The sequence below is a fragment of the Thunnus thynnus genome, chromosome 16 (assembly GCF_963924715.1).
Source record: "Thunnus thynnus chromosome 16, fThuThy2.1, whole genome shotgun sequence".
Lineage (NCBI taxonomy): Eukaryota > Metazoa > Chordata > Actinopteri > Scombriformes > Scombridae > Thunnus > Thunnus thynnus.
Genome location: NC_089532.1, coordinates 30,868,286 through 30,888,209, shown reverse-complemented (window position 1 = coordinate 30,888,209; position 19,924 = coordinate 30,868,286). Strand labels below are relative to the sequence as shown.

General features: G+C 40.9%; 1 protein-coding gene and 1 long non-coding RNA gene across 2 annotated transcripts in view; both read right to left on the bottom strand.

Annotated features, from left to right (window-relative positions):
* Nucleotides 1-19,502, bottom strand: part of LOC137199221 (neurexin-3a-beta-like) — a 74,943-nt gene extending 55,441 nt beyond the window's left edge. Inside the window, exons 1-2 of the mRNA XM_067613352.1 lie at nucleotides 19,430-19,502; nucleotides 14,967-15,148 (exon numbers count right to left, since the gene is read on the bottom strand). Of these exons, the coding sequence (XP_067469453.1) occupies nucleotides 14,967-15,148; nucleotides 19,430-19,502 (255 nt within the window). The remainder of the gene's footprint in view (nucleotides 1-14,966; nucleotides 15,149-19,429) is intronic.
* On the bottom strand, nucleotides 11,184-12,619 carry LOC137200092 (uncharacterized). Its single transcript, XR_010931910.1, has 3 exons — nucleotides 12,029-12,619; nucleotides 11,588-11,952; nucleotides 11,184-11,365 (listed from the first exon to the last, which is right to left on the bottom strand). It is a non-coding gene; the product is annotated as an uncharacterized lncRNA (long non-coding RNA).
* Nucleotides 19,503-19,924: the final 422 nt, after the last annotated feature.

Sequence of the window (19,924 nt, the reverse complement as noted above, 5' to 3'; positions counted from 1 at the left end):
TGGTAATGGTGCTGGTAATGGCAAAATGCAACAGCAGTTGTGTGGTGTGCTGTGTGTGCTGTGGTTTTTAACTTGTTTGACTTGTCTTGTCATTACTACTAATTTATTTTTTAACTGATCTGCGTGGGACAGGAGCAACAATGACTCACCTTAGTTTGATAGGCTTTCCCCTCATTTTAATTCTTTTATGCCACTTTTTGTGACGATTTTGTGAAAACCAGGAGCCTCTCCAGTATAGCCCTGAGTTCCTCCTGCTTCTCCGCAAGTCCCTCAGCAGCCCTTCCCACAGAGATCATCCGGCTGGATCCTGCTGTGGGGCACCGGAGCTGGGCATTCAAGCCGACGGATGTGAGGAAAAGGGAGAGACGTGGTGGCTTGCACCAGAGGCTCAAGAGACAAGGCCACTGTCGGATACCCCTTTCCACAGTGATCCTTGCCAATGTCCAGTTACTCCGCAACAAAGTTGATGAGCTTCGGGCAAACAGAAACATGGCTCAAAGAACAAGCCTCACAGTCCGATTTGGGAATTGAGGGCTTTGGAGTACCATTTCACCTTGACAGAGACACCGCAGTGACCAGTAAATCACTTGGTGGAGGCTTGTGTCCCTATGTTAACAAAAACTGGTGTAACACTGTGGTTGTTAAGAAGACATTTTGCACCTCCGACATTGAATTTTTGTCTGTGTTACTACGTCCCTTTTACCAGTACCAGAATTTTTACCAGTATGTTACTTGTACGACACGACTCATGAAATGCTTAGACCTCTGTTATGGATCTGTGAAGGGAGTTTACAAATCCCGTCGTAGAGCTCCACTCGGTATGTCAGATCACAAGGTTATTTATTTAGTTCTGTCCTACAAACTGGTCCTGAAGAGAAACAAGCCAGAATGGCGTTTAGTTCCGGTCTGGTCTGAGGAGTCTATCAATGCCTCTAGGACTGTTACAGCTATACCAACTGGGACTTGTTTAAGAATGTTTTTGTTGATTTGGATGAACTGACAGAGACTACGTCTTCATATATTACTTTTTGTGAGGGCTTGGTCATTCCCCAGAAATCAATTTCCATTTATCAAACACAATTATCCAGTGGAATATTAGTTTTAACCAGGGTGATGTGTTTCAGTACAGGGAACTTCTGTCAAGAAGGAACCTAAGATCGCGAGAGTATAATTACAAAGATAAGGTAGAGAGGTTGCTAAGCAATTGAAATTCACACCCTACTTGGGATGGAGTGAAAACCATGATGGGGATGCAGTCCAAGAAGTGTCTCATCTCCCTTAATGGCAAGCCTAATTGTGACCTTTCAAATGAACTGGACATTTTTTATAATCGTTTTAATGTCCAAAATGCTGTTTCCGAGCAGAACAGTGTGCTCTTTCACAGGGGTAGGGTCCTGAAACTTTTCTGAGCTGTAAAGGAAAGGAAAAGTCCTGGCCCTGATGGTATTGGAGGTCATATTCTTATAAGTTGTGCCAAACGGTTGGCAGATATATTCTGTTTTATTTTTAAGTTGTCTCTCCAACTCCATAGGGTTCCTTGTGTTTGGAAGTATTCAATTATTGTACCTGCGCCACAAAACAATTCTCCAGAGTCACTGAATGACTACAGGCCTGTGACGCTGACATCTTTGATTATGAAATTACTTGAGAAGATTGTGAAGGATGACCTTCTCAAACACAGTGCAGGAAAATTTGGATCCGCTTCAGTTTGCCTATAGGTCTGGCAGGGGTGCTGATGATGCCATGAGCACCCTACTGAACATGATTCTGTCACACCTTGAGGGTGCAAAAACTTTTGTATGGCTAGTTTTTATTGATTTCCTCACAGCTTTTAATTGTATCCAACCACATATTTTAGCAGAAAGGTTAAGGAGCATCCAGAGCATTAATCCTGACCTGATATGTTGGTTGATGGACTTTTTAACTGAGAGGTTGCAACATGTGAAAGTTAACAGTGTTTCATCTGATGTTCTTTTTTCCTCCACTAGATCGCCCCAGGGGTGCGTCCTTTCACCTCTTTTATTAGTGTTGTACACAAACAATTGCCAAAGCCAGTATTTAAGGCGTTATATCCTCAAGTTCTCTGATAATTTGGTGATCGTGTCTCTCCTCAGCAGTGATGACCCTGATCATGGCCATGTAGTGGCAGAATTCACAGACTGGTGCGGGACATCCTTCTTAAACATCAATGTGTCCAAAACTAAAAAGATGACAATAGATTTCAGGAATAATCCTACCGTCATCCTCCCTTTGTTAATTAATGATCAGGCTGTTGAGTTTGTGCAGCAGTACAAATATCTTGGCACTGTATTTGATAATGAGCTGACCTTCGAGCTACAGGTAGATGCTGTACGCAAAAAAGCCCACCAGTGGATGTATTTTTATCAATAACTTCATAGTTTTAAGGTGGACAACACTTTTATGAAAAAGCTTTATTCTTGTTTTATGAAATCTGTCTTGATTCTCTCATCAGCTTTTATGGGTCACTTACCCTAAAAAACAGAAACAGGCTGCATGGTATAGTCAAAGTGTGCAGCAAAATTGCAGGCACAACTCTTAATGATTTGACTCTATTGTATCAGGTTAGGACCTTGACGAAGGCCCAGTCAGTCCTGGCTGAATCTAGCCATGCCCTGCCCAGTAAGTTTAAGTTGCTCCCGTCTGGCCACAGATACAGTCTGCCTACATGCAGGATCAATAGGCTTAAGAATTATTTTGTTCAGGCTGCTAATGGCCTTTTAAATAACACATTGTAATTATCATGTTGTATGTTATGTTGTATTTATTGTTTGGTGTGATGGTTGTGTGGTACTGCTGACTGTACAACAAATTGCCCCTTGGGGATAATAAAGATTTCTTTGAACCTTGAATGATGTTTCTATGCACATTTATGAACCTTTTAAGTGGCTGGTGAATGATGTGTCAATATTTGATACATGTCAAAAACAAAGACGTGCCCTTCTCCTTGACAATTCAATAATTTTGCAATATATGTGAAAATATTTTGCTTCAACCTGTAGACTATGACAACATTCATCATTTTATTTTTTAAGACAAAGTAAAATCAGTTTCAAACAATCATATTAAACTCCAGCAGCTCTAAAAGGATGAGTTTGGATGCTTCTAAAACCTGTACATAAAAATAGTGTAAGTTTTAAAATATGTCACAAATTTAAACTACAGTGATAAATGTCTTCATGTAATATTTAATGAACACAGACTGTGTGATAAGTATGGAAGATTTTAAATGCCTAAATGAAAAGAAATCAAAGAAAGAAATACACATTGTTATTCATATTTCAATATGTCTACATTTACTTTCATATAATTAAATTAAAAGCATATGTTAAATGAAAATTATCTAACGTTTTAGGTCTTTAATAACCTAATTGATTGTTTTTCATTGTGAATTGTCTGTGCCATATTGAAATCAAATCACAACACAGAAAACAAAGTGAAGAGGGGTGCTGCATTTCAGTGTTCAGCAGAGAGCAGCACAGACCTGCCAACACTAAATACAAAACACTGTCATTAGTTTGCAATAGGAGGTGGAGGGGAGCTGGAGAAGCACTGGACATGCCAAAATAAAAAACAATCAAATGTCCAATCACAGGTTTGGGGGGTGGGGCCATGGGCGGAGTTTAGTGGCACTGACGATAGCAGCCATGACAGACAACCTTTCACATGATAACAGTTTCCTGTGGACCAATGCTGGAGGGATGCTACTGTTGACTGTATATTCAAGCCTGTCCTCCCAAGAATGACACAACAAGTCGTAATATCAGCCAGCCAAAAATGACCAACAGTTATGTTTGAGTGACAGACGCCATCTAGCAGCTGTAGTAATTATGACCCAGAGAAATAGTACAGTTCAGATGACGCTGATATAAGGTGACAAATTTCCTCATTTGGAGGTGGCAGGTTGAGAGGATAGATTAAGCCTAACTTGCAAAAAGTGGACTTTGGACTGCAGGAGACCGTTGTTTGTTTCCCGTGTCCAACCGCAAATGTCACGTTTCCAAACTCGAGTCGGGACAGTTTTTTAAAAACCATATCTACGACCTTAACCCCGTGGTGTTTACTTTCGCCATGACGAAACCATATTTCTCCAATCTTGAAAAAGGGATCATTTGAACCCAAACCATGATATTTCCCTAACCTTAACCACAGTATTGTTACATCAGAAAACATCATTTCTGTTTAACAGTCATGTGTAATGGTTTTGGAAAGCACAGACAAATGACATTGTCCTGCTGATTACTGCTAATTTTGTAGTGCATGGTGCAAATGAACTATATGGTTGTTTAATATGAATGATTTGTTGGTACATTCAGTTACACTTGTGATTAACTGTATGCCATTTTAACTGATGAATTGTGCTGCAAGAAGTTGTACAGACACCTAGAGGGATCATCTTGGCACAATTCTTGGTAATTGTTGACAGCTGAGCTAATTAGTGTTAGTTAGCTAGGATTAGCTTACAGTAAACGGCTGGTTTATTGGAGGACGAATAGCTAATGCTAACAGATGTCTACAAGGTAGAGATCTAGAGTTGCCTGAAGGGCTGAATGTGACACTATAGGATGGATGAATTTTGCAGTGCATAATGTTACTAAACATAGCACAAAAAGTAAGGAAATTTGTGTCTGGTAGATTATTTCTTTGTTCTAACAATGCTTCTTGGCAATAAATCTTATACCACTGGAAAGCCTGTTTATTTCCCTTTTAAATGGTGCCACATTTGTAAGGAACATGCACTTGTGGGATGAGCAGCAGAGCTGAGTATGTGACTTGTGCCCATGAAAAATTTGCCAAATCTTCTCTGCCAATGCAAAACAGCTTATTTTGCTGTTGCTGTTAACTCTTGTTTTGAGCTTCTGGTACCCCCAAGTGCTGCATAGGGCTGCCAGGAGGCCTGCCATGAATGCCCTTTACCATTAGGCCCATTTGCCCTGGTGTCGGCAAAACGTGCACTGGAACCTGAATATGTGGAGGAACGTTATGTTCAGCGATGAGTCCAGATTCTGCCTACGGCAGTTGGATCATAGGGTCAAAGTATGGAGAAGACACGGACAACGCTATGCTGATTGCTGCACCAATAGAGTAACATCTTTTGGTGGAGGCAGTGTGATGCTGTGGGGTGGCATCTCCCTCACTGGAAAAACGAGGCTTGTCATCATTGGAGGCAATCTCGATGCAGAGAGATATCGAAATGAGATTCTGCAACCACTGGCAATTCCATATCTCCACAGTCTGGGACCGAACTCTATCCTCCAAGATGACACCACTCGCCCCCACAGGGCGGGGTTTATCAGAGACTACCTCCAGAATTTGGAAGTGGAGAGGATGGAATGGCCTGCCAGCAGTCCTGACATCAACCCCATTGAACACTTGTGGGATCACCTTGGGCATACTGGTCATGCCAGAGTGACCAACACAACCACGTTGGCTGACTTGCGACAAATACTGGTTGAAGAATGGGATGCTATCCCACAGCAGTGTGCGACCAGGCTGGTAACCAGCATGAGGAGGAGGTGCCAGGCTGTTGTGGCTGTGTATGGTTCTTCCACATGCTACTGAGGCTCCTGTTTGTTATATGCATAAATTGTTAAATTGCCAATATGTCTTGTTTCTTCAAACTTCAATCATCCAATCTACCAAACACCAAACAATGTCAATGGCAGAATAAGCTGTTTGGCATTGGCAGAGAAGATTCGGTGAATTTTTCATAGGCGCAAGCCACATGCTCAGCTCTGCTGCTCATCTCATAAATGCATGTTCCTTACAAATGTGGCACCATTAAAAGGGAAATAAACAGGCTTTCCAACGGTATAAGATTTATTGCCAAGAAACATTGTTACAACAAAGAAATAATCTACCAAACACCCATTTCCTTACTTTTTGTGCTATGTTTATTAATGATGAAAGCATAGAATCTAGAAGGCTAACTTTTAGACAGCTAAATAAATAACTTACAGCGAAAGGACACTCACAGTATGTCTCCCCTTAAAGCAATTTTCTGGAATTCAGCACTTTGTTGTGTTGTAAGAACAAAAGTAATAGTTCAAAATTCCAAAATCTTTTTAGTATCAGTCTGTCTCTCTAGATTTAAAGGTAGCTGTAAAGGTAAATTTTTACTTTTCAAACAAAAGCAACTGTAGTCAGTTTGGATTCACTAACGATGAATCCCAAGTGTCCAGTTTTTCAAAGCAGAACAAGAATCTAAATTTCCATTTAAACTTGTAGTCATTTAGTGATATTCAGGTAAAAATATACTGAGCATTCAAGAAATGAATTATGTGAATCAAGCATAGACCTATGCATATCAACAGAAGGTGTATTCAGCAGTTTTATTGAAATACTGATAACTACACTAATGTACAATTAGCCCAGCCCTGTCTACATAAAAGATGAAAGCTAATTTAAAAAACATAATTTGGCGGATAATTTCAAATATGATTTAATAAAACATGCTCTTTCAGTCAAGTGGGTGGAAAATCTAGATGTTGGAAAAGTGAGCAATTGTGACCATCAAGTTCAAAGATATTGTGAGAAAGTTCTCCCCTTCTCTCTCAGCTACAGCAGAAACAAAAACCTGGGGCACCTGAATAATAAGCTTGTTGCATAGAATGAAGCAGACGCTGCAGGACCTCCACCAGCAGTTTCCTCAGATGAACTTCCTCTTCTCTTCAGTCACCATATTGAAATACCATGCTGTCTGCCTATACAGAGGAGACTGACCAAACATAAAAGTGGGTGAACAGTGTGGTGGCTACCTGTGTTTGCACTGATAGTAGCATTGTACACTATTCCTTTATGACGTCTGGCAATCAAATCTAAAACAGAGCCAGTTTGCACTTATGGAAACTTCATTTTTAATGATATTTAACAGTGCCTGATAATTCAATTCCAATAGGGATGATGTTGGATTTAGATTTTTTTTATATTAATTTGGAAATGTATCTCACAGCATCAGCATCTTTTTTCTGCTTTTTTCTTTTTCTGACCGCTGCTTTCTTCTAGAAAAGCAATTGATTGAGCAGAATGTGTAACTGTTACACTGTAACTACTTGCACAAACTGATGATATAACCTACTGTATACATAATTTATGTAAATAGTGTGGGAAATGTGGGAAATATTAAAACAGAATTGTGAAGCATGTTGCACATGCATTGACAATTGACAATTTTTAGTAGTAGTTACATTTACTATTTAAATAAATGTAAAAACATACTTGTTTTTTTTAAATCATCACTGAAGTCATATTACAACACATTCTATAGGTCCAGCTGCTTTGGATATCCTGGCTATGATGTCGGCATCAACCCTGTCATCAGCTATGATAATACAGCCTGGGTAGGTGAAGTCGGTGATAAACTTGGCTGGCTCACTATGAATGACCAGAGTCTCTGGGATGGTGTTGCTAGGGCTGATGAGCATGGCCTTGGTCTTGGACCACCTGATCTTAATACCATCTTTGCAAGCCTTGATATTCAGGATCTCAAGGACTTTGGCAAGGTCTCTAACAGTAGGGGCTGCAAGAGTAATGTTGTCCACATAGTCCATGTCCATGAGTGTGCTGTCACCCAGGGGCATGCCCAGCAAGGGTCCCGCCTTGGCAGCAAGGGGTAACATGATATCACACAGTTGAAAAGATCTTGGGCTATGACACAAATTTGTTGTACACCAGAGACAACGAAAATCTGTCCAACTCTGTCCCTCAGATGGACACGGCTTTCATAAAGCTAAAGCTGCTTGAAGAGTTGGCACTGCTTGTGTGGGACTCCGGAGGCCTGGGTGGCACCCTGAATGCGCTGTCAAATGCTGCCTTGAAATCCAAAAAAGCAATGTAGACAGTCCTGTCAGACTCCTTGGTCCTCTCTACCAGTTGTCTAATCCTTGCCTGCTCCTGTCTGCATCTAGATCCAGTGGTGGCCAGAGACCTCTGCAGCAGGATCCTGGCAAAGAGGTTCCCAAGAGCCAAAAGTAGGGTTATGCCATAACCCAGTTAGGAATATTCATGGTACAGAAATTTCTGCATGTTTGCACTGATTAAATATCACAGACTGAGGCATTCTATCTGATAACATGTGACAAAGCAAATCACTTACTAAAGAGATACTAAAAACATAGATTTGGGGTGGCATATCAGGTATGCTTGACATATGAAATAGTTACACTGACAGCAGAAACAACTGTAATTTGCTCTTACAACACAACAAAGTGCTGAATTCCAGAAAATAGCTTTAAGGGGAAACATAATTTATCAATCTAACATATAAACCAGTGCAGATCTGAGCACTGAAACCATCTTACAATAGGGTTCACATGTGATTCATGAAAGGTTCATATCTCGCCAGTCACAGTATAAGAATGATCGGGCGTTGATAAATGTGACGGCTGAAAACAATCGTAATTTAAAGCCCCTTTATATTCTCAGTTTAGAGGCCTCACCCCTAGATTTTACGACATGGAGATGCGGAATACGGCCAAGAAGAGAAACTTCTCAGACCTTGAAATAGAATCCATAACATTGCAGTGCAACTGAACAAGTTAGTTCTATCTTGCAGCCTGAAAAGTGGCATCAAAGGAAGTCAGAAAAATGCAGTATAGAAAGAAATAGCACTGGTATCGACAACTGAACTCCAGCTGAGGTTTGAATATCTAATTAATTAATCCGTGATATATATATATATATATATATATATATATATATATATATATATATATATATATATATATATATATATAATCCTCCTCTCACCCCTCTCTCATGGGGGGTGGTGGTGGTGGTGGTGGTGGTGTGTCTTCCTCAAGCTTGGGTCCTCTACTTCCTAGGACTGTGCTCTTCTGGACAGAGACCTCAGATGTTGTAACTGGGATCTGCTGGAGCCACTCTCCCAGTTTGTGGGTCACAGCCCCCAGTGCTCCCATTACCACCGGCACCACTGTTGCCTTTACTCTTCACATCTTTTCTAGCTCCTCTTCAGCCCTTGGTATTTTTCGAGCTTCTCGTGTTCCTTCTTCATGATGTTGCTGTCGCTTGGGATTGCTACGTCTATCACCACTGCCTTCTTCTGTTTGTCGATCAACACGATGTCCGTTTGGTTAGCCATCACCAGCTTGTCAGTCTGGATCTGGAAGTCCCACAGGATCTTGCCTTGGTCATTCTCAACCACCTTAGGAGGTGTCTTCCATTTTGACCTTGGGACTTCCAGCCCATACTCAGTGCAGATGTTCCTGTACACTATGCCAGCCACTTGGTTATGGCATTCCATGTACACTGTTCCTACCTGCATCTTACACCCTGCTATTATGTGCTGAACTGTCTCAGGAGCATCTTTGCACAGCCTGCACCTAGGGTCTTGTCTGGTGTGGTAGATCCCTGCCTCTATTGATCTTGTATTAAGTGCCTGTTCTTGTGCTTCCATGATTAGTGCTTCTGTGTTGTCTTTCAGTCCAGCCTTTTCTAGCCACTGGTAGGATTTCTTGATATCAGCCACTTCTTCTATCTATCGGTGGTACATGCCGTGTAGTGGGTTTCTGCTGCCTGAGGTATTCACTTAGCAGCTCATCTTTGGGGGCCATCTTCCTGATGTATTCCTGGACCTTGGTTGTTTCATCCTGGACAGTGGCTCTGATGCTCACCAGTCCTAAGCCTCCCTCGTTCTGCTTAGTGCACAGTCTCAGGGTGCTTGACTTGGGATGAAACCCTCCATGCATTGCGGGGAGCTACCTTGCCTTGATATCATTGGCCTCTATCTCCTCCTTTGGCCAGCTTATTATACTAGTGGGTTATCTGATGACTGGCAGGGCGTACGTGTTAATGGCTCGTATCTTGTTCTTCCCATTCAGCCGACTTTTCAGGACCTGCCTTACTCTGTGTAGGTATTTGGCTGTGGCTGACCTCCTTGTGGCCACCTCATGGTTCCCATTTGCCTGTGCAAGGTATTTGTAGCTGTCCTGAACACCTGCAATGCTGCATTCTGGTAGTTCAACCCCCTTGGTTCTGATCATCTTCCCTCTATTCGATACCATCCAACCACACTTATCTAGTCCGAATGACATTCTGATGTCGTTGCTGTAAATCCTGGTGATGTGGATCAGTGAGTCGATGTCTCTCTCATTTCTGGCATACAGCTTGATGTCATCCATGTAGAGGAGGTGACTGATGGTTGTTCCACTTCAGAACAGGTATTCATAGCCACTCTTCGAGATGATCTGGTTGAGGGGGTTCAGGCCTATGCAGAACAGCAGCGGGGATAATGCATCACCTTGGTATATACCGCACTTGATGGTAACTTGTGCAACTGGCTTTGAGTTGGCCTTTAGAGTTGTTTTCCACAGCCCCATTGAGTTCGTGATGAAGGCTCTTAGCGTCCTGTTGATGTTGTACATTTCCAAACATTCCAGTATCCATGTGTGTGATATTGAGTTGTAGGCTTTCCTGCACTCAATCCAGGAGGTGCACAGGTTGGTCTGCCTGGTCTTGCAGTCTTGGGTGACTGCTCTGTTGACTGGTAGCTGGTGCTTGGCTCCCCTGGTATTACTACGAATTTCTTTCTGGGCCCTGCTCATGTATTGGGCCATGTACCTATTCATCTTAGCTGCTAAGATGTCTGACTGGAGCTTCCATGTTGTACAGAGGCAGGTTATTGGCCAGTAGTTGGATGAAATCATTCACCAGGCTTTCATGGAGTGCAGTTAGAAATGGACTGAGAGGGGGATTTTTGTTTTTTATACACACATACACAGACACACACATATATATGTGTGTATATGTATATGTATCTATATGTATATATGTGTATATATATTTGCTTATATCGCAATTCTGTACATTTAGGTGAAGAAAAAATGGTCAGCCCTCAAAATTGCCACCAAAAAGAGTGTTGCTGCCCATGGGTGCAGCACCATGCAGAAAGGAGGAGGCCAGCCAGATCCCATCCTTGCATTGACGCAGACTGAGGAGCGTGTGGCTGCGCTCATCAGATTTGCTTCAATTTCAGGCATAAGTGGCAGAGGAGACAAAGATGCACCACCTGTGTCCGAGCCAGATAATTGTAAATATTTAATAGCCTAGGCAACTAGTATTTTTGTAGCCTATATTCAAATTTGCTCTGTCCATATCAAAGAAAGAAAGAGAATTACACAGTTGCAGAGTTTATTTATTTCCTCATTTTAATGATGTTTCAGATCAATCAGAGCCAGGCACCAGTGGAGTTGTTCAGCCCTAGGCTACACAAACCAGTCTGGAGCCAGCCCCACTGAGCCAGGCAACCGCCAGCTGTGAGAGAGGGCGTGTGTCCTCTGCTCCCCGTGCTGGCCCACCACCACGGTCCTGGATTCTGACAGCAGAGGTCCTGGGAAAACAAACCGAAATTTGTCGATCAGTGGCGGAGATAAATTGCTCACTTCTGGCCATCAACAAAACTTAGACATAAACAGAAACCTGAAACATGCATGACATACATAAAATGTTTGACTAAACATGCATCACACAAATAAAATGTCTGACTAAATGTTGTGCAGTTTCTGTTGTATTGAGTAACCTACTTGGCAAACATAAGTATTTAATACTTTACATTTAAGAGGCGATGAATGAGGTCCTGTCTCCTCCGTATAGCCCCCTGATGGGGCTGTGCTGGCAACAGCTCTCTGGGCATAGGCTCATCTGGCTGCATTAGAACATCAAATGGCATCCTGTTATCCTGTGCAATATTGTGCAGAATCCCACAGGCCAAAATGATGTCATAAACTTTCTCTGGCATATACAGTAGAGTTCCCCCTGCTGATCCTAGACAGAGCCATCTGCCCTTAAGCAACCCGATGCAGCACTCCACCGTGGCCCGTGTGCGTATTTGCTCATTATTGAATCGGTGCTCCTGTTCTGTTGCAGGGTTGGCCAGTGGTGTTACCAGGTATTCCATGAGGGGAAAGCCTTTGTAATCTAATACACAAATCACACCAAAATGTTAGTCATTCAAATACTTTTAGAATATTACTTTAACACAGTAGTTACTCACCAAGGAGATGACTCTGGCCCTGCAGTGTGCCCTCCTGTAGCCGTGTCCCTATGCTGCTCTTTTGAAAAATGAAGGAGTCCTGTGTCCCCCAGGCCACCAAGTTACCACGATTAGGAGAGAGAGCCTGGCATCACAAATGACCTGAACATTTATGTAGTGATAGTTTTTACGATTGATGAATATGTAATCATTCATGGAAGGTGGCTTCAGATGCACATGGGTACAATAAATTGCACCAATCACATTAGGAAACCCAGAAATCTCATAAAATCCTCTCTTAATCATGGTTTGCTGAGCATCATTGTATGGAAATGTGATGTATTGACGAGAGAGGGACTTGATAGCAGCCAACACTGCTGGCATTGTTCTGCTAATGATGGGCTGTGACATACCAAACCTATCCCCGATCTCTCACTGAAAGGTCCTGTTGGATAAAAACCCCAATGTGGAGAGCACCTGCACTGGCACAGGTATGGCATTCAAACATCAGGTTTCTCTCCTTCACTGAGGTTCCAAATTGTGGCATAATTCCAGAAGGAGATGCCTTGGGAGATAAAAGCGACTTAATGGCCACTCGTTAGTCTCCATGAAAAGATCATTGCAGTCCCGAAATACCCTGTTGCATCTTATGGGCGTGTAGAGGTCTTATAACAGAGCCAGATCTGCCATGGCTGAGATTTGATGACTGTCAAGGCTCTTGTTTAAGTAGGTGAATAAGCATCTAACCTATCACAATGCAAATCAGTTAGGCTACCCATTGCTGTCAATTAATTTTAGTTGTGTGTAATTATGTCACCTGTAACCTGGCCTACCAAGTAGGTTATCTCAAAATGGCATATGACACATAGTTAATGTATGCCTTTACAAAATAGAATATTTTGCCATAGGCTACATATTTTTAAGTGATGAATATGTGGCCGCATATGGTTAGATGATAATAATAATAATAATAATAATAATAATACCAATAATAATAGTAATTATAATAATAATAATAGAATACATATCATTCATAAAATTTAACATTTTAGATGTAATATCTAATCTGGGAACCTCTGTCTGTCTGAACGGACACTGCACTAGCATGGTCTAATAACCATTATCCGACACAGCCAGATTTATTATGCTGCACTGCAAGTCCATGCTGACTTAAAAACTTGCAAACATGAGTGGAGACTTGACATGAGATTTGATCGTAGCCTCCACTCATGTCCAAATTGATAAATGCCGAGCTTTGCATGGAAATGACCGTACGCCCCTATTCTGTTGTACGTTCATTTGATAAATGAGGGCCACTGTGAGTGCCTTTTTGTAGCTGTAAGTTATTTATTTAACTTGCTAAAAGTTAGCCTTCTAGACTCTCTGCTTTTATCAGTAATAGTAACACAGTGCACAGCAAAATTCATCCATCCTGTAGTCTCACATTCACCATTACCTCATGGGGTGAGGGTTAGGGTTAGCTAATTAGATAACGCTTACTAACAACTGTACCAAGAAGATCCCTCTAAGTGTCGATACAACTTCCTGCGGCACAATCCGTCAATTAAAACAGCAGACAGTTAATCATAAGTGTAAGTGGATGTATAGTCAATAGAAGTGTCCCTCCAGCATTGGCCCACAGGAAACCACTTTAATGTGAAAGTTTGTCTGTCATGCCTGCTATCAACTCTCGTCTGATGCCGATAAGCTTGGTCCATGGTAATGACCCCAAAGCTGTAACTGAACAGTTGTATTCTTTTTTCATTTTGGCATTGCAATGCATCCCCCTCTCAAAAAAGAAAAAGCTCCCAGCACTTTAGTGAATAATTTAGTGTTGACAGGTCTATGCTGCTCTCTCTTGAACACTGAAATGCAATACTCCTATTCACTTTGTTTGTGTTGGGATTTGATTTCAATATGGCACTGAAAATTCATGTCACAGTGAAAAACAAATAATTCAATTATTAAAGACCAAGGTTAAACATTTGTCACTTAATATATGTTTTTCATTTAATTATGACACAGTAGATGCACACATAAAAATACATAAAAAGAAAACAAAAATAACAATGTGTACATAAAAGGCCAAACTTGAGCTCAATAGTCAGGACTACTGAAAACATTCTTGTTTTCATGAGTCTTTTTGTCTGTAAATAGCTTTTTGCTACATTAAAGAAGAGGTATTGTCGTAATTAGTGACATACTGGTACAGAATGGTGACTATATGTCTATGAAGTATATTGATAATGTTTTGTCCAACAATTGTTCTGTTTCACCAAAATATATGTGGGTGCAGGCAAAGAATGAGATACCATGTGTGACTTAATCTCTATCAGTTGATAATCAAACAGTGGAAGATAGTGAAGATGCTGTAGGAAAACTTGTTATTAAGGATGCTGAACTACAAACAGGTTAGCATAAAGAAGCACAATATAAACCTTTAAATATGTTAAATTGCTGCAGTCTGCAAGGGCATATGCATCCTCTGCAACTAAAACCTTGCAAATTCAAACAGGATGAAAAAAGTTAATATTTTTATACATGTAACATGTAAACGAAGAATTCAGGTGCACCCTGAGATGAAAACAGATAGAGAACATAAATATTATGGGTTTTTTTTTTTTTTTTTTTTAAATTATAGCTGCCAACCATGGTATAAATGCCAGAAGAATGTGACAGTAGTATATCCCCAACCTTTTTGGCCTAAACGAGGATTTCAAGTGCTTCTTTCTCGCCACTTTCTTGACCATGTCTTTCTGCTGCACTTTAGAGTGGCTGGCAGTGGAACTTTCTCCTATTAGTCTAACATACACTGACCGCTTTGTGTTGTGTCAATTCACCTGAAGCACACACCAGGCACACCATATGGTAAAGGTACAGTAGTAAGAAAACCAAACAAAGGAAAGCTGAGACACTACCAAACATATATGAGACAAGCAGGATGTGTGTGACAACTTACTATGTGCAGCATGAGATAGTCCCCCAGACCAGGAGCACTGTCAATCCTGACAAGGATACCATCTTTCAGGGAGGTACTGAAGCCAACGGTCAGCCTGTCTGTCCTCGTGCTTGGTCTCTCATTGGCTGGCCACTTGAATGTGATGAGGCCACCTCCTTTGCCAAAAATGTATGTTGTCCCAGCTGAAGAAAGCAGGAGGAGGAAGTATAAATAGAGGAAGTCAAATCTAAACAAAAAACAAGGACCACATCCTATGTATGTGTGTGTGTGTGTGTGTGTGTATATATATATATATATATATATATATATATATATATATATATATATATATATATATATATATATATATATATATATATATATATATGTGTGTGTATATGTAACAGGTATGTAAATGTAAAAGAACATCAGATATATACATACATACACACACACACACACACACACACACACACACATATACATACGCACTGTATATACACAGTACTGTGGAAAAGTTTTAAGCACTAAAATAAAGTGAGGATGCTTTCTAAATAATGCCATGAAAAGTTTTTATTTTCAATTAACTTCAAACAAAGTTCAGCAAAGAGGAGAAACCTAAATTAATCAACATTTGGTGTGAGCACACTTTGCCTTTAAAACAGCAGCAGTTCTCCTTGGTACACCTGCACAGTTTTTCAGGTACTTGGCAAGTCGGTTGTTCCAGCATCTTGGAAAAGTTGCCACAGTTCTTCTGTGGATTTAGGCATCTCAGTTGCTTCTGTCTCTTCATGTAATCTCAGACTGACTCCATGATGTTGAGATCATACAACACACATGCTTACATACATTAGTAATTTTTTCTTTATTTATTTTAAAAACAGCACACATGCAGCATCAATACAATTATCACAATAATTTAAGTAAAACATGTTGCTTTTATAAGCTATCAGCTTTATGCAGCCTACAGCCTATTTTTTTGGAGGATAATGAGGCGTTTTTCTTTACTTCCACTGGATCTGCATATCCTGTTATCCTGGCCTGAAAGATCCACAACACAAACTCTAAAACCCAAAATACTCAGAAGGATTTTAGACATTCAGACACAGGCATACTAAGACAACATAAGACTCGTCTTTCCAGGGATTGGAGGTATATACTGTATGTCCCATCACAAGGTTAATGCTAGCAAAAGGGAGGTCCTGCACTTCAGCAATATGTACATATCCTGACACTACTTCAGATATCACTGTTCTTATATTCCTTGCACGGCTGAAAATTGTCCACTGAAACTGGAGTGTCCCTTTCACGCTCATTTCCTCCACTAAGGGATGTTTAAAAGGGAATATCATAATTTCAGATCATGCCCAGGTGTGCTAAGATTGTTGCCTCAGTGTGAAAGAAGACGTTCTTGTAGATGGCATCTTAATTAATCTCTTTTACAGGAACCATAAATATAGAGTGGTTGTGGACAGAGCTAAAAGATTATTTAGAGACTAATTGGTCCTCTGTGGCCTTAAGGGCCTCCCATGCCACACCCAGAGATGATACAGCTCTGGATGCATTATCCAACCAGATGCATTTCAGTGGCACAAGCAAAGTAACAGATACCTAGGCATCCTATTCCCCCCTCAGTTTAAAGACCTGGTTAAAGTTATTTTGATACATAAAATCTCTTGAAATGTTAATAGATGGGCAGCTCTTAATTTGTCTAAGGCTGGGAAGATTAATGTTGTAAATATGAAGTGCATTCCCAAACTCAATTTCCTCATGTACTCTCTTCCACTGGAGGTTCCCCTTTCATATTTCAGATGGTTTGACAGGATAACAAAGACATTTATTTTGAATCGTAAACTACCCTGATTACACTTCAGTAAACTACAAAGGACAGACAGAGGAGGTTTGGGACTACCCAAGATGTCATTTTACTACTATGCTTTTTAATCTAAGACACCTGGCCCACTGGTCACTTCCTCCTGAGAGGGTCCCTCCCTGGTATTGTATTAAGCAATCTGTTCTTGCCCCATTGTCACCTTTGCAAAGTCTGTCTATCAAATTGGTTAGAGAAGCAAAAGCACATCCAATAATTGCTCACCTAAAATTAATGTGGACTTAAGTTGCCTGAATGTTTGATTTGGATCTGTGTCTAAATGTCTCTTCGAGTATTTGGCTGAATCTAAAGTTATGTATTGATAAATCCTGTTTTTGTTGGAAGGATTGGCTGGAAAAGGGCCTTGTTACAATGGGATCTCTGTCACAATTCTATCTTGAAATCTTGTTTTTTTAATTTGAAATGTTTATATTTGAGCATGTTGACATATATACATATACATGAGCACATATATCCGCACAAATAAACATGCAATTAGATGACACTTTGCTCTTTTTCATTGTCTTTGAACAAATGTATGTAAAGTAATGGTGATAGCTGAAGATATTTTTTAAAAAAAGAAAACAAGAACAAAAGCAAAAAACAATATATCTATATAATAAAATACAAAGTACAAAGTACAAGAGAGAAGGAAAATAAATAGAATGCCGTCCCCTAAACTCTATCCCTGCCCCCCAGCCCTACCCTTCCATCTGTACACTACTTTGTTGGTGTAAAGGGGAGAATGCCATTTTTACATCACGGGTGAAAGATAATGAGTGAGAGGTGACCAAACCTTGTCAAAATGTGGTAGCTTGTCTATAAGAGTGTACCTTGTTCTTTCTAAATGGAGTGTGTTTGTGAGGTTGCTACACCACATCTTTGTAGTGGACACTTCTTTCTTTTTCCAATGTGTGAGAAGCAACTTCTTTGCAATGATAAGACTATAGGATAGGAAACATTGCTGGGTGGTGCTTGATTTTATAGCGTCATCAGAAGTTCCTAAAATAATAGTGAGTGGATCTGGTTCTAACTGGTTTTGAAGTATCTTAGATATTAAAAATACTGATCATAACTCTGGGGCACAGAGCAAAGCTGTGGAGCAGTGTGTCATCTGCTGAAAGGCATCTGTCACATGTTGGGGAAATCTTGAGGTATATTCTATGTGACCTCTCTTTAGAATAATGAAGATGGTGTATAATTTTAAAGTGGATTAAACAGTACCTTTCATTATTAGAACACCAATGGGTGTGCTCCAAGCTTCTTTACCACAGAGTGTCCAAGATCTCTATGCTCATTTCTTCCTCCCATTTTGCTTTTATTAAGGTAAAATCAACTGAGCTGATAGTTTGTTTTTCTGAGAATGATGAAGGTCAGACACATCCATCGAGACTGTAGCCTCTAAAAGTCGTAAGATTTTGCAGGTGTGGTCTTACATAATCTCTTATTTGCAGATATCTAAAGAAGTTGCTTCCTGGTCATTTGTATTTACTCTGTATTTGTGTAAAAGAAGCAAAGGTGCCCTCAATGTACATATAACTGACCGCTTATTCATACAGTCTATAAGTCCGAAGGTGCTTTCCATGGTGCATGAGATGATGACTGATAATGAGAAATAAAACAAACCGTGAAGCATCAGTTTGGGGACTCTCTGTGTCTTGCTCAATTAAGCCAAGGGCTGTTACAGTACAAGTCTCCTATTGTATGGATTCCTGCCTTTTTCCAGAGTTTAAAAGTATTATCTAGATTAGATGGGGCAAAAGTAGGGTTTCCAGCGATAGGTAAAGCATAAAATATGGGTCATAATGTGATCTAATTTGTTTCCAAATGCGCAGAGGAATATGTATGCTCAAAAAACAATTAATGAGGACTAATGCAAAACTTCATTGTATCACAACAAAGTTAATGTATGGAACCACTGTAGTGAAGAAATGAAAACATATACAACATTATACAAAAGGATCCTTTCTGGTAATGTAATCCACACATGCTGGAGCCTCTCTGTGCACCCTGGACTCAAGAAGTGATGGCATATGACTGGGGGTCATTCATCGGGATGGGGAGATGGTCAGCTCATCCCCCTGCCGACTCTGCTACCAGGCCAGTCCAGGTTTTCAAACATAAACATCAGATTAAACATCAAGTAAGACCATCTGTACATCCATCTCAACATCGCAGGAAACGGTCCTGGCCACATGGATCTTCTGGGCTGGAGCTGAGAGGCTCAAGAGGAGCTTCTACCCTCTGGCCACCGGGATCCTGGATGAGATTGCTATATAGGACTGTCCTCTGAGGCAGTTCATCATAACACAGAGCATGCCTGTCAAAACCTGCGTCAAGTTCAAAGCAGTGTTTCATCAGCAAAAACACCTGGGCTGTGTTTCATGGTGTACTCTTTGGACTACTGTTGGTACTCATTGCTGTATTTCCTGTATGTGTCTGTCTGGCCAGAGCAATCAACACGATGGAAAACAACTGGTACAATGAGTGATTGAGCTTGGGACAAATGCTGGCTCATGGCCAGCTGACACTCCTAAAGTGAGTTTTCATCATAACTTACTGGGATATTTTACAATCTATTCCTCTGTCCTGCGGCACAGGCGAGCCCAGGTACCAGAGCGAATCACTGATCCAGTGGACCGGTCATCTGCCACCCCATTTCGGAGAATAGCAGGTCTCCTCTTCATGCTGATCCTGCTCTCCGGAGATGTTCAGCTAAATCTTGGACAAGTGACCCCTGGAGTGCTGCAGAACTTCGATGCTGATTTGTGCCTGAGTGTATCTGGGACTCCTCTGGTGCCAGTGACGAATGAGCAGCAACTTTCTGAGCCGGGCTTCTTCCTTAACAGACTAAACTTTGTTAACACAAGGCATGATGTCTCAATGAATAACTTTTCGCTACTGGGCTGTGGAAACCTTGATAGGTCCAGTGTCTCTCTCACAAAACCTGCTGCTGACACCACTGTGTGTCGAAACGCTGCAGTGAAGAGGCAGAGGTTATTCAAAACCTTCCAAACTGTCAATCATGCAAAAGTCTTATGGGACCCGAAGCTGAAACCGAGGGCGCTATTCGATGGACATTTTAACATCAGAAGCATTACTGCAAAGA